The sequence below is a fragment of the Macaca fascicularis genome, chromosome 11 (assembly GCF_037993035.2).
Source record: "Macaca fascicularis isolate 582-1 chromosome 11, T2T-MFA8v1.1".
Lineage (NCBI taxonomy): Eukaryota > Metazoa > Chordata > Mammalia > Primates > Cercopithecidae > Macaca > Macaca fascicularis.
Genome location: NC_088385.1, coordinates 130,957,501 through 130,970,829, shown reverse-complemented (window position 1 = coordinate 130,970,829; position 13,329 = coordinate 130,957,501). Strand labels below are relative to the sequence as shown.

The 13,329-nt window shown below is 43.8% G+C and overlaps 1 protein-coding gene across 1 annotated transcript in view; it reads right to left on the bottom strand.

Annotated features, from left to right (window-relative positions):
* DNAH10 (dynein axonemal heavy chain 10) overlaps nucleotides 1-13,329 on the bottom strand; it is a 176,708-nt gene that overhangs the window by 115,663 nt on the left and 47,716 nt on the right. Inside the window, exons 19-24 of the mRNA XM_045366751.3 lie at nucleotides 12,038-12,194; nucleotides 6,709-7,185; nucleotides 6,438-6,596; nucleotides 2,402-2,518; nucleotides 2,218-2,320; nucleotides 709-887 (exon numbers count right to left, since the gene is read on the bottom strand). Of these exons, the coding sequence (XP_045222686.2) occupies nucleotides 709-887; nucleotides 2,218-2,320; nucleotides 2,402-2,518; nucleotides 6,438-6,596; nucleotides 6,709-7,185; nucleotides 12,038-12,194 (1,192 nt within the window). The remainder of the gene's footprint in view (nucleotides 1-708; nucleotides 888-2,217; nucleotides 2,321-2,401; nucleotides 2,519-6,437; nucleotides 6,597-6,708; nucleotides 7,186-12,037; nucleotides 12,195-13,329) is intronic.

Sequence of the window (13,329 nt, the reverse complement as noted above, 5' to 3'; positions counted from 1 at the left end):
CTGAAGCAGGAGGATCACTTTAGCCCAGGAGTTTGAGGCTGCAGTGAGCTATTATCACACCACTGCACCCCAGCTTGGGTGGTAGAATGAGACTTTGCCTCAAAAATAAAAATAAAATGTACGATTCCATGGCATCAAGTACTTTCACAATGTCAGGCAGCCACCGCCACTATCTCTTTCCAGAAGTTTTTTTGTTTGTGTGTTTGTTTTTTTGAGATGGAGTTTTGCTCTTGTCGCCCAGGCTGGAGTGCCATGTGCAATCTTGGCTTACTGCAACCTCCACCTCCCAGGTTCAAGTGATTCTCCTGCCTCAGCTTCCTGAGCAGCTGGGAATACAGGCACCTGCCACTGTACCTGGCTAACTTTTGTATTTTTAGTAGAGACGGGGTTTCACCACATTGGCCAGACTGTCCTCGAACTCCTGACCTCAGGTGATCCACCTGCCTTGGCCTCCCAAAGTGCTGGGATTACAGGTGTGAGCCACTGCAACTGGCCTATCTCCAGAACTTTTTCAACATCCCAAATGGAAACCCTGTACCCATAAGCAATCACTCCCCATCCCCCCCCGCCGCCCACGGCCAAAATGAGCGTTTCCACGAAGTCGGACCCAAGCTCATAATTATGGTGGCATCAAAGTCTGCGGGGCCTAAGTAATTCCTACATCCCCTTCGGTGAGCTTGAGTCCTTTGCTTTTGGGGAGATGCTCACCTTTAGTCCTTCGTAGAGCTCGTAAATCATCCTCAGCCCACTCATTTCCTTCTGCACTTTCAGCAGCTCTGGGTACATGGTAATAGGAAGATCGAAAAGTTTCTCAGCGTTAGCCAGTTCCTGACGGCTCTTTTCATGTCTTGCCAGCTCTCTTTCAAAAACACCTAAAAGCTCTACTCCTAGTAAATAAATATACCAATAAATGAATAAATACAATTTTAAGGTATACAAAATTGAATAAGAAATCATGCATAATGTACCTCAATTATAATTTCATCCTCATAAACCACACGGGAAGACAAATTTAGAATCATGGCACCATTCTAACTAAAACCAAAAGACCAATGACATCTCCAGTCTCCTCCAGTTAGAAAATTGTGTCTAATTCTCACAACCAGGTCATTCAGAAATGAGACTATTTTAAGGGAATCTGAGCTGGTCTACGTTGTGGTCAATATCACCATCCTTTGCTGCCCCCTTGAGAATGTCATCATCCTACTAATAACTCCCCTACCACTCTGATTTCCCAATTCTATGCTTCTCCCCCAATTCCAATGACGACCACCACTCTACATCACTACATCCCTGCTCACAATCATCTAGCCAAATGCCACATTTCCCAGATGCCTTTTTTGAGCATCCTTAAACGTCACCCATTTCTTTGGAAGCCATAGCAGTCTTTGGTTTGTCCCACAGTATTTTTTGTCTCATGGTATTTACCAAATTCTCTTTAGAATAAGAATTTTAGGATTGGGTTCAGTGGCTCAGGCCTGTAATCCCAGCACTTTGGGAGGCTGAGGCAGGAGGATCACTTGAGGTCAGGAGTTCAAGACCAGCCTGGCTAACATGGTGAAACTCCGTCTCTACTAAAAATACAAAAATTAGCCAGGCATGGTGGCACACACCTGTAGTCTCAGCTACTCAGGAGGTTGAGGCAGGCAAATCACTTGAACCCAGGAGGTGGAGGTTGCAGTGAGCTGAGATTGCGCCACTGCACTCCAGCCTGGGTGACAGAGCGAGACTCTGTCTCAAAAAAGGAAAAAAAAAAAAACAGAATTTTAGTGTTTCTATTTTGTCACCATTTAGCCTATGTGATGTGAAGGGCAGAGGACAAGCTTCTGAATCCAAAGAATACATGTAACAGGAGTTAGAGAGGCAGCTGGATGGATAAGATACTGCATTTGTAAAGGCAGCTGCTAGTGTTTAAGATTTCTGAGCTGTGGCAGAAACCTCTGTATCCCCTGCAGGAGCGGATGCTGCTCCTTGGCACTTCTCTCAGCGCCTTCAGGTAGCAGGCACTCAACAATCAATGAGTTGTATTAGTCCAGCTGTTTTTTTTTTTTTTTTTTTTTATGTGACCACTAAAAGGAGCCAAGAAAAAAGTATTTGAGGAAGAAATAAATATTTAAATCACGGCACAACAATCACTTGCCATAAAATTCTTAAGCAAAACGTACTCAAACATTTGATACTCAGATCGCTCAGTAAGACCCACAGGAACATTCTTACCTTTATCAAGATCATCACCAACAGAACCAGGGCCTTCACTGTAAAAACGCTTTGCAAAATCCTCTATCTGAACTCTGTAGTTCATTATTTCGCCTCGAGTAATCTGAGAAAAACGAGGTTACATTAATTTAGCCCAAATACATGTTTCAATATCTTTACTCAGGAAGTGAAATTGGAAAGGCACCTCTGTGAAAGTTCTCTTTATGTCCCCAAGAGCATGCTCCACATTCACCGAATCATTAAACAGATTGGACCACGTGCTCTCAATCTTATCAGCCAGTTCTTTCTCTGCATCAGGAGGCTAATTAGGAGAAACAAAAAACAGAATAAACAATAAATGATCAGCAACTGGGAACTGAAATTGATCGTCAGTTACCTCCCAGGGACTTCTGCTTCTGGCAACAGGAGGCTAGGCAATTCAAACCAACTCAAAAACTGATGGAAATATGAAGGCCAGACATGGTGGCTCATGCCTGTAATCCCAGTACTTTGGGGGGCTGAGGCAGGAGGATCCCTTGAGCTCAGGAGTTTGAGACCAGCCTGGGCAACATAGTGAGACCGTATCTTTGTAAATATAAAAAGAAAAAGAAATGTTAAAAAGAAATATTAGGCTGGGCACAGTGGCTCACGCCTATAATCCCAGCACTTTTGGAGGCCGAGGTGGGTGGATCACCTGAGGTCAGGAGTTTGAGACCAGCCTGGACAACATGGTGAAATCCCTTGTCTACTAAAAATACAAAAATTAGCCAGGCATGGTGTCAGGAGCCTGTAGTTCCAGCTACTCAGGAGGCTGAGGTGGGAGAATCGCTTGAACCTGAGAGGCGGAGGTTACAGTGAGCCAAGATCACACCACTGCACTCCAACCTAGGTGACAGAGCAAGACTCTGTCTCAAAAAATAAATAAATAAATAAATATAAATATTAAAGTCCAATTTTATAATTAAAATAAAATCAGTATAAAATCATTTTTTAAAATAAAGAGCTAGAGGCCGGGTGTGGTCGCTCACGCCTGTAATCCCAGCACTTTGGGAAGCTGAGGTGGGCAGATCACCTGAGGTCAGGAGTTCAAGACCAGACTGACCAACATGGAGAGATCCCCATCTCTACTAAAAATACAAAATTAGCCAGGGTGGTGGCGCATGCCTGTAATCCCAGCTACTCAGGAGGCTGAGGCAAGAGATTCGCTTGAACCCAGGAGGCAGAGGTTGTGGTGAGCCGAGATTGCGCCATTATACTCCAGCCTGGGCAACAAGAGGGAAACTCTGTCTCAAAAAAAAATTGCTGAAAACCAAAGACTGAAAAAAAATCTTAAAAGCAGACCAAAAAAAAAAAAAAAAAACTAGTTACACTAGACTACCTTGAAAGGGAGCAACAAAAAGACTAACAGTCAACTCCTCCATCAAAACAATAGAGGCCAGAGGATGATGGAATAATATCCACACATAAAAAGGATAAAAAGAAAAAAAAAACAAAGCTGGTGTTTCCAAAAGATCAATAAACTAAGTGTTTGTAAGGATATGGAGCAACTGAAACCTTATTCATGCTGGTGTGGATGTAAAGGGGTGCTATCACTTTGGAAAGCTAGCAGAATCTAGTAAAGCTGAACATGTGGATTCCTATAACCCAGCAACTTCATGTCTAGGCCTATACTCAATAGAAATGCAGGCGTAAGTCCCATAAGGGTACCCTCACTTCAGATGCCAGTTGCAAGTATTGGGTGCCTAGGGTACACAGACTTCTGTTCAACCTGCCTACAAAATCACGGGTTCCCCCCCACACATCTCCTTCACATTTGACCATGTGCTGAAATGGCTCACAGAACTCAGGACACTTTACTTACCATCACTGATCTATTATAAAAGACACAACTCAGCAACAGCCAAATGAAAGAGATGCATAAGCTAAGGTATGGGGCTGGGGAGTGCACAGAGCCTCCATGCCTTCTCTGAGCACACCACTCTCCCAGCACCTTGGTGTGGTCAACAACCTGGAAGCTCTCCAAATCCCATAATTTAGGGATGTTCATGGAGATTTCATTATATAGGCATGACTGATTAGATCACTAGCCTTTGTTGATCTCCAATCTCCAGCCCCTCTTCCCTCCCCAAGGGTGGCGAGGATGGGCGTCTGAAAGCTCCAAACCTCTAAATAATTTATGCCTTGATCTTTCTGGCAACCATCCCCCACGCTGAAGCTGTCTAGGGCTCCCAGCCACCAGTCATTTCACTTGCGTACAAAAGATACTTTTATCACTCCAGAGTTCAAGGATTTGAGAAGCTGTGTGCCAGGAACCAGAGACGAAGAACAATATTGTAACAAAAGATCTGTTCCTGTGACCCCTGTCACTCAGGAAATTACAAGTGTTTTGGAAGCTTTGTGTCAGGAACCAGGGACAATGGCCAAAGACAGTCACTGGTTTTTTGTCAAAGATTAAAGAGCAACAAAATGATGTTTTGGGACAAAAATGGATTGCATATATGACAGTATTCCCATAAGATTATAACACTGTATTTTTACTGCACCTTTACTATGTTTAGATATGTTTAGATACACAAATGCTTACTATTACATTACATTGCTTATAGTATTCAGCACAGTACCTGCTGTACAGGATTGCAGCCTAGGAGAAATAGGTTCTATCATATGGCCTAGGTGTGTAGTAGCTATATCATCTAGATTTGTATAAGTACATTCCATGATGTTTGCACAATTATGGAATTGCCCATTGACACATTCTCAGAACATATCCCCATTGTGTTAAATATACACAACTGTATATTTCTCTTATTGTATTAGAGTTAATCTAATAAACCACACGGCAATTACCATATTTAATGACACAGTGCCAAAAGCTTTTCCTCTGAGACTAACAAGACATGGGTTTTCTCTACCTCCCCTTTCATCCAGCCTTGTACAGGAATTCCTAGCTAGAGTCATAAGGTGAGAAAAAGAAACAAAATATTTAAAAATTAAGAAGAAATGAAACTGTCAATATTCACAGTTTATATAACGGTGTGCCCAGAAAATCCAAAATAATCTGTGGATAAATAAATGATTAAAATTAATAATTACTGATCATAAAAAAGTAGAATGCAAATATGAATTGTCTTTCTATATAACAATAAAAAATAAAATAATTAAAATAAAAATTAAAGATACCAATTACAAGAGCATCTAAAAATATCAAGTACCTAGCAATAAATCCGGCAAAAAATAGGTAAGGTCTCTATGGGGAAAATTATAAATCTTTACGGGGAGACATTAAAGACCTAAATAAAGAGAGAGAGAACATGTTCATGGATAGGAAAACGCAATACGACAGGATGTCCATTTGCCTCAGATTAATCTACAGGATCAATGCAATCACAATCAAAATCTCAATTGTCGCTGTTTTGTTGTTTTTGTTGTTGTTGGAATTTGACATTCTGATTCATTTTTTGAGTGTGACTCATTACACACTTAATGTAAAATCCTTTGTTGCAGCGATTCTTCTATTATTTCTGTGATGTAAGCCGGTAAAGCAAAGTCTGACAAAATCTACCTGGTTGAGGGAGAAATACAAACTAGAGAAGAGAAACAAATTGCTATGAATAAATCAGGATGTGTATGAAGTTTGTCTTTCAGCATTTCTGTTGCTCGACTGCTTCAAACACCAGGCCCCTTGCAGCCTAGTGGTTAGGATGTGGCGCTCTCAAACGCCCTTGCTGAGCAGTAGACCTGGGCCAAAAACTTGAGATTCTTTCATCATCAGAAAAACGTACAGTATATAAAATTTCCATATAATTTCAGGGGGAACCCAGAAATCCTAAAACTCATCCCTGACTTTGAAAGATCCTGAGAACCCAAATTTAACAACCCTAAACAAAGCAAGACTGATTGAATTATCTTCTACTGATTTCTTTTATCATCTTAAATCTTTCACTCTCTTCTTATTTTTGCAATAGCTTTTTATCTTTTAAAGGAAATTAACACAAAAAAAAGAAGAAAGGAAGAGGGAGAATGGAAACAGTATAGTTACAGATCAATCCGTTCGAGCCATACAGATTGAAAAATACTCTATATTTTCATTATTCTAAATAACTGTGGCATTGCTTTACATTTACAATGTATTACTTACTTGAAAATGAATCAATGGCAGTATACTTGAGAAGCATTTCTGAAAAAGGTCATTAGTGGTCAATCCAATTGTTAAATGCATAAGAAAATACAAGTTGACTTACAAAGAGGTTATACATTGCCATGGTACGGTATCGCTCCTGGACGTCCCTGTATCTTAATTCCATGACTAGAGATTTACTTCTAATTTCTGCAATTGTTGCAAGGACAAACTTGAGATCTTCAAGGGTATTGGGGATCTTCCTAAGGCTTTTGGCCAGGTGCTATAACAGAAAGTACAAAGAACACTAAGCAAACACAGAAAAAACAGTAATGACGCAAAAGAAGACCCAACTCACACGAAAAGTAGTTCAATTACACACAGCGATTGAGTACCTCCATCTCTTCATGGAGACTATAGAGCTCCTCTTTTGCTGACTCATTGAGAAGTTTTCCAAGCGAAATCACCCAGGACTTGGCATTTTCCTGCACTGTGTTTGCCAGATGCCCGAGCTGAAGTCTGATGCAATGCTCATCCTTAATTAGAGGGTGGCGCATAACCTCATAGGCTATCTTGGAATAGAACTGCAATTTTTCATCATATGCTACACAAGGAGGTTTCTTGGAGGCAAATTTCTCCATCACAATAGCTTTGTCCAATTTCCAGAGAGGTCGATACCGCTTCCATTTTTGTAGATACTTCATAAGATTGATCAGAATCCTGTGGACATTTTGGGGGATCATAACAGCTTGTTCAATTATCTGAGGGTTCAGAGAGATATCATTGTAAAAGTTTATTATAACAACTTCTTCTTCCTCCCCCTTCTGAGGGGGGCATTCTATGCAGCTGCCATTCATCCAACGAACAAAATGCTGGCAAAGTAAGAATTAGGAGAAAAGATAGTATTTTAGTATCTATTTTGCCTTCAACGTATATATTAGTATTCAGTAATAAGTCTTGCCAGTAATGGAAAATCACTTTAAAAATTACCATAATCCTTTGTTCCTTTCATCAAGAGATGGAGCCTATTTCCCTTCCGGAGCGAGCCTTGTGGCTTAACTTGACCAATGGAAAGGGGTGGACATGGTGTTATGCAAGTTCAAACCAAGGATTCTAGAAAGCCCTGTGGCTTCTGCTCTCATTCTCTCAGAACCTTGCAACCAACAGCTCGAGCTAGCCTACTACATTACGTAAGGCCATATACAGGAGAATCCCAGCCGCCGGCCATCGGAGCTGTGCTTGAGGTCATCAACTGCTAGATACATGAGTGAGTCCAGCCAAGACCAGAAGAACTGCTCAGCAGAACCCAGCCCACAGAACCCAGAGTTAAATGATTATTGCTTTAAGCCAGTAAGTTTTGAAGTGGTTTGTTATAAAATAAAAGCCAACTACACTATGGATGAATTTTAAAAACCTTTATTTCCATATATACAGAGGAAAAAACACATATTCAGGCAAATTGACTGCTTAGTGTCCCAGAACAAATCTGTTAATTTGACATCTCCCTGTTGTAGAGTTAAGGCTCTGCTTTTTGTTTGTTTGTTTTGTTGTTGTTGTTGTTTGAGACGGAGTCTCACTCTGTCGCCCAGGCTGGAGTGCAGTGGCACAATCTCAGCTCACTGCAAGCTCTGCCTCCTGGGTTCACGCCATTCTCCTGCCTCAGCCTCCCGAGTAGCTGGGACTACAGGTGCCCGCCACCACGCCTGGCTAATTTTTTGTATTTTTAGTAGAGATGGGGTTTTACCGTGTTAGCCAGGATGGTCTCAATCTCCTGACCTCATGATCTGCCCACCTCAGCCTCCCAAAGTATTGGGATTACAGGCGTGAGCCACTGCGCCTGGCCAAGGCTCTGTTTTAATCAAGTGTGAGTTCTAACAGCAAACCATGGATATGTTACACATTACTTCTCTGAACAGTAGGCTCACCATCTGTAAAATGTGAATAACAGCTACTATAGGTTGGTGCAAAAGTAGTTGCAGTTTTGCCAATACTTTTATTGGTAAAAACCACAGCTATTTTTGCACCGACCTAATACTTCTATTTCCAATATTACTAATAATAGTAATACAAACACTAGGTGGGGCGTGGTGACTCACACCTGTAATCCCAGCACTTTGGCAGGCAGAGGCAGGCGGATCACGATGTCAAGAGATCAAAACTATCCTGGCCAAAATAGTGAAACCCTGTCTCTACTAAAAATACAAAAATTAGGCCAGGGTCAGTGGCTCACGCCTGTAATCCCAGCACTTTGGGAGGCTGAGGCAGACAGATCATGAGGTCAGGAGATCGAGACCAAACTGGCTAACATGGTGAAACCCCGTCTCTACTAAAAAAATACAAAAAGTTAGCTGGGCATGGTGGCGGGCGCCTATGGTCCCAGCTACTGGGGAGGTTGAGGCAGGAGAATGGCATGAACCCAAGAGGCAGAGCTTGCAGCGAGCAGAGATTGCGCCACTGCACTCCAGCCTGGGTGAAAGAGCGAGACTCTGTCTCAAAAAATAAAATAAAAATACAAAAATTAGCTGGGCGTGGTGGCATATGCCCGTAGTCCCAGCTACTCGGGAGGCTGAGGCAGAAGAATCACTCAAACCCGGGAGGTGGAGGCTGCAGTGAGCCGAGATCACACCACTGCACTTCAGCCTGGCAAAAGAGCAAGAATTCATCTCAAAAAAAAAAAAAAAAAAAAAAAAAAAAGGTAATACTAACACTAATCGCTAACATTTATTCAGAGCTACTGATTGCCAAACAGTGCACTAAGCTGTACACACATGTTATATAATTTAATCCTCCCGACAGCACTAGAAGGTGAATAGTATTATCATTTTCCACTTAGTAGATGAGGTAAAATTCAGAATCTAGTTAAAACTTCGGCTCATTATTTTCTGCCATGAAACAGGAATCCTGAAGATGAAAGAGTTCAACCATATTAAGTGGCCTAGTCATGCATGTTCATTTGCCGAGATCTTTTTTTTTTTTTTTTTTTTTTTTTTTTTTTTTTGAGACGGAGTCTCGCTCTGTCGCCCAGCCCAGGCTGGAGTGCAGTGGCGCGATCTCGGCTCACTGCAAGCTCTGCCTCCCGGGTTCACGCCATTCTCCTGCCTCAGCCTCCCGAGTAGCTGGGACTACAGGCGCCCACAACCGCGCCCGGCTAATTTTTTGTATTTTTAGTAGAAACGGGGTTTCACCGTGGTCTCGATCTCCTGACCTTGTGATCCGCCCGCCTCGGCCTCCCAAAGTGCTGGGATTACAGGCGTGAGCCACCGCGCCCGGCCATCCGAGATCTTTTTAATGAAATACATTTCTAACGTTATCTAAGAGAATAAGTAAAAATTCTTCTCATTTAAAAGAAACTTATGAAACTAAAATAATACAGGCTTCACTACAAGCCTCAAATCCATCTATTAGTAAGGAGGAAAGTTAAGTTGGCATGAAATATTGTGATTAATATTCATAATGTTTTACAAGCCAACTTTCCTATTTATGTACCCCTTAAAAATTGCTGTTTCCCTTACAAAGGAAACATACATAGCACCTATAAGATATAGCACCTGTAAGAGAATTTATGTAACAGAGGCTTAATAAATAACTGTCTTAGCATGGATTATAAAACATGTACTGTTTATTCATCAGTTTTTTTTTTCTTTTTTGAGACAGAGTCTCGCTCTCTCCCCCAGGATGGAGTGCGGTGGTGCGATCTCAGCTCACTGCAAGCTCCAACTCCTGGGTTCACACCATTCTCCTGCCTCAGCCTCCCAAGCAGCTGGGACCACATGCGCCTGCCACCACATCTGGCTAATTTTTCTTTTTTTTTTTTAGTAGAGATGGGGTTTCACCATGTTAGCCAGGATGGTCTCGATTTCCTGACCTCATGATCCGCCCGCCTAGGCCACCCAAGTGCTGGGATTACAGGCATGAGCCACTGTGCCCGGCCTTATTCATCAACTTTTAAGTACAGTGAAATGAAATTCCCTATTCTGATTTCTTTTTTTTTTTTTTTTTTGAGACGGAGACTCGCTCTGTCGCCCAGGCTGGAGTGCAGTGGCCGGATCTCAGCTCACTGCAAGCTCCGCCTCCCGGGTTTACACCATTCTCCTGCCTCAGCCTCCCGAGTAGCTGGGACTACAGGTGCCCGCCACCTCTCCCGGCTAGTTTTTTTTTTTTTTTAAGTAGAGACGGGGTTTCACCGTGTAGGCCAGGATGGTCTCGATCTCCTGATCTCGTGATCCGCCCGTCTCGGCCTCCCAAAGTGCTGGGATTACAGGCTTGAGCCACCGCGCCCAGCCCCCTATTCTGATTTCTATACTTACTTTTATGCCCCTAAAAATGCCTGAAACATGTCTGACTTGCTGCAGAAGCCAAGTGAAGAGGAAGATGCCAGCGTGCTGCGGGAGTCATGCCCATACCTACAAGGACGGCTCTGTTTTCCAGTTTGGGGTAAGACATAAACTTTGGGTTATCTGCCAGCAGATGTTCATTCAAAAAACATTTACTGAGAACCAACTGTGTGCCAGGTGTTCTTGGTGCTGGGGATTCTAAAGGGAACAAAACACTCAAGGTCGGTATGCCCATGGATCCCTTTACATTCTAGTGGCCTGATAGGATCAATAGATACAAAAGCAAGGGAAAAAATAAGAAAAAGTCGGATAGTGGTACGTGGTAGGAAGAAGATGGGATGGGGCCGATGGGAGAGAGAGGACAAGAAGGTCAAGGGAGCAGAATGTTCCAGGTGAGGGAACAGCTACGGAAATCCTTGCAAGAGGAACCCACGGTACCTGCTGGGGGTAAAATCAGGCAGCCAGTCAAGCTGCAGTGTGAGGGAGCATGATCCTTGTAGGACTGAGATCAGAAAGGCAGCCAGGGGCTAGAGCATGGGGGCCTCATAGACCACACAAAGATATCTGGATTATGTTCTAAGTGTAATTAAGTCATGGGGTGGGTGGGGCAGTTTACATCAGGGATGACACGAAATGATACGTCGTTGTTGTTGTTGTTGTTGTTGTTGTTGTTGTTGTTGTTGTTGTTTTTAGAGACAGGGTCTTGCTCTGTTGCCCAGGCTGGAGTGCAGTGGTGCAACCATACCTCACTGTACCCTTGAACTCCTGGGCTCAAGCAATCCTCCACCTCAGTCTCCCAAGTAGCTAGGAACACAGGTGTGCACCACCACGCCTAGCTAATTTATTTTAGTTTTGGTAGAGATGGGGGTCTCAGCTTGTTGTACAGGCTGGTCTGGAACTCCTGGGCTTAAGCAATCTTCCCACCTCAGCCTCCCAAAGTGCTAGGATAACAGGTGTGAGCCACTGCACCTGGCCTGATTTGTATTTGTTTAAGGTAATTCTGACCACCTGTGGTGGAGAATGGATTGTTGGAAAGTCACCGAGACAGTCCACGAGAGCGGTGATGGCCACTTGGGATAGGAAGGTACTGGGGGGACAGGAGAGAAGAGGACAGATGGGAGGTATGTTTGGACGACTTGCCGATGGGCTGGGCAGGGCTGGGTGAGAGAAAAAGAAACAAGGACGAGTTTCTGGCTCAAGCAATTGGGTTGATGTTGGTGCCATTTTCTGAAGTGGGGAAAACTGGGGGATGACCAAGTCACAAGGCAGGAAGCCAAGAATTCCACCTTGGGCTGCGGGCAGTGGCTCATGCCTGTAGTCCCAGCACTGCGGGAGGCGGAGGCATCCTGAGACGCCATCTGAGCAAGGACGCAGGCACCTCCACTCTTACCTTGGTGATCTCCACACAATTCCGGACACAATGGAAGCACATCTTGTCAATCTCATTTGTGTTGGGATGAAGGATGATCTCAGGCGCCGTCAGAATGGTTTCAGTTTGGAACAGAGGGACATTTCCAAGGATCAAAGAATTAAAAGACTGCAAATTCCTAAGAGGGGTTGATGAGAAAGACTCAGTAACCCACTAGAGTGAAATACGCCAAGCAATGGACAGAAATGACAAGGGCCACAAAAATCACAGGTACAGGCAATGGCATACTGCGAAGCTGTCCTGGACAGGCTGGAGTGAGTCTTATTTAAAATATTCTTTTTTTACCCTAAATTTATACAAATAGTTCATTTCTACTTTTGGAAAACTGAGTTAACTTTTGGTTGGAAAATAGTTAAATAATAATGACTTCCAAAAGCTGCTCAACTCTGGTAAGGAAAAAGGAGTACTCACATCCCCACCCAGACTGCCCCACCAGCTCCATCCTTTCCAAGACCAAAGCAGATGTGACACCCAGGGATGAAACTTCATCAGCCTCCAGCCTAGTCTCCCTGTTTCCCCTCCCCCTGCCCACCTCCATCCAGTAATTCATATGGCAGCCAGAGACACTATTTTAAAATATTTAGCAGGGCACAGCAGCTCACACCTGTAATCCCAGTACTTTGGGAGGCTGAGGTGGGAGGATCACTTGAGCCCAGGAGTTTGAGACCAGCCTGGGCAACATAGCAAGACCCTGTCTCTAAAATTAAAATAAATTAACTGGGCATAGTGGCACACGCTTGTGGTCCCAGCTACTTTGGAGGCTGAGGTGGGAGGACTGCTTCAGATGGGGAGGTCGAGGCTGCAGTGAGCCGTGAACATGCCACTGCACTCCAGCCTTGGCGACAGAGTGAGACCCTGTCTCAAAAAACAAAACAAAACAAAAACATCTAACTCCTCCCTCTCCCTCCTCCCTTCTCTCTCTCCCTCTCCCTCTCCCTCCACCTCCCTCCTTCGCCTTCTCCCTCCCTCCTTCTCCTTTTCCCTCCCCTTTTCTTTCTCTCCCCTCTCTCTCCACTTCTCTCCTTCCCTCGTCCTGTTTCTCTCTCCCTCTCCAGGCTTCTCCCTTCCTCTCTCCCTCTCCCCCTGTCCCTCTCTCTCTCTCTCTCCCCCTCTCCCTCTCTCTCCACCTCTCTCTCTCTCTCCCTCTTCCTGTTTCTCTCTTCCTCCCTCTCCTCCTCTCTCTCCAGTTGAAAACAGTCCAGCAGCCTCCCATGGCTGTCCGGATAAAATGCAAGCTCCCTGCCATGGCTTCT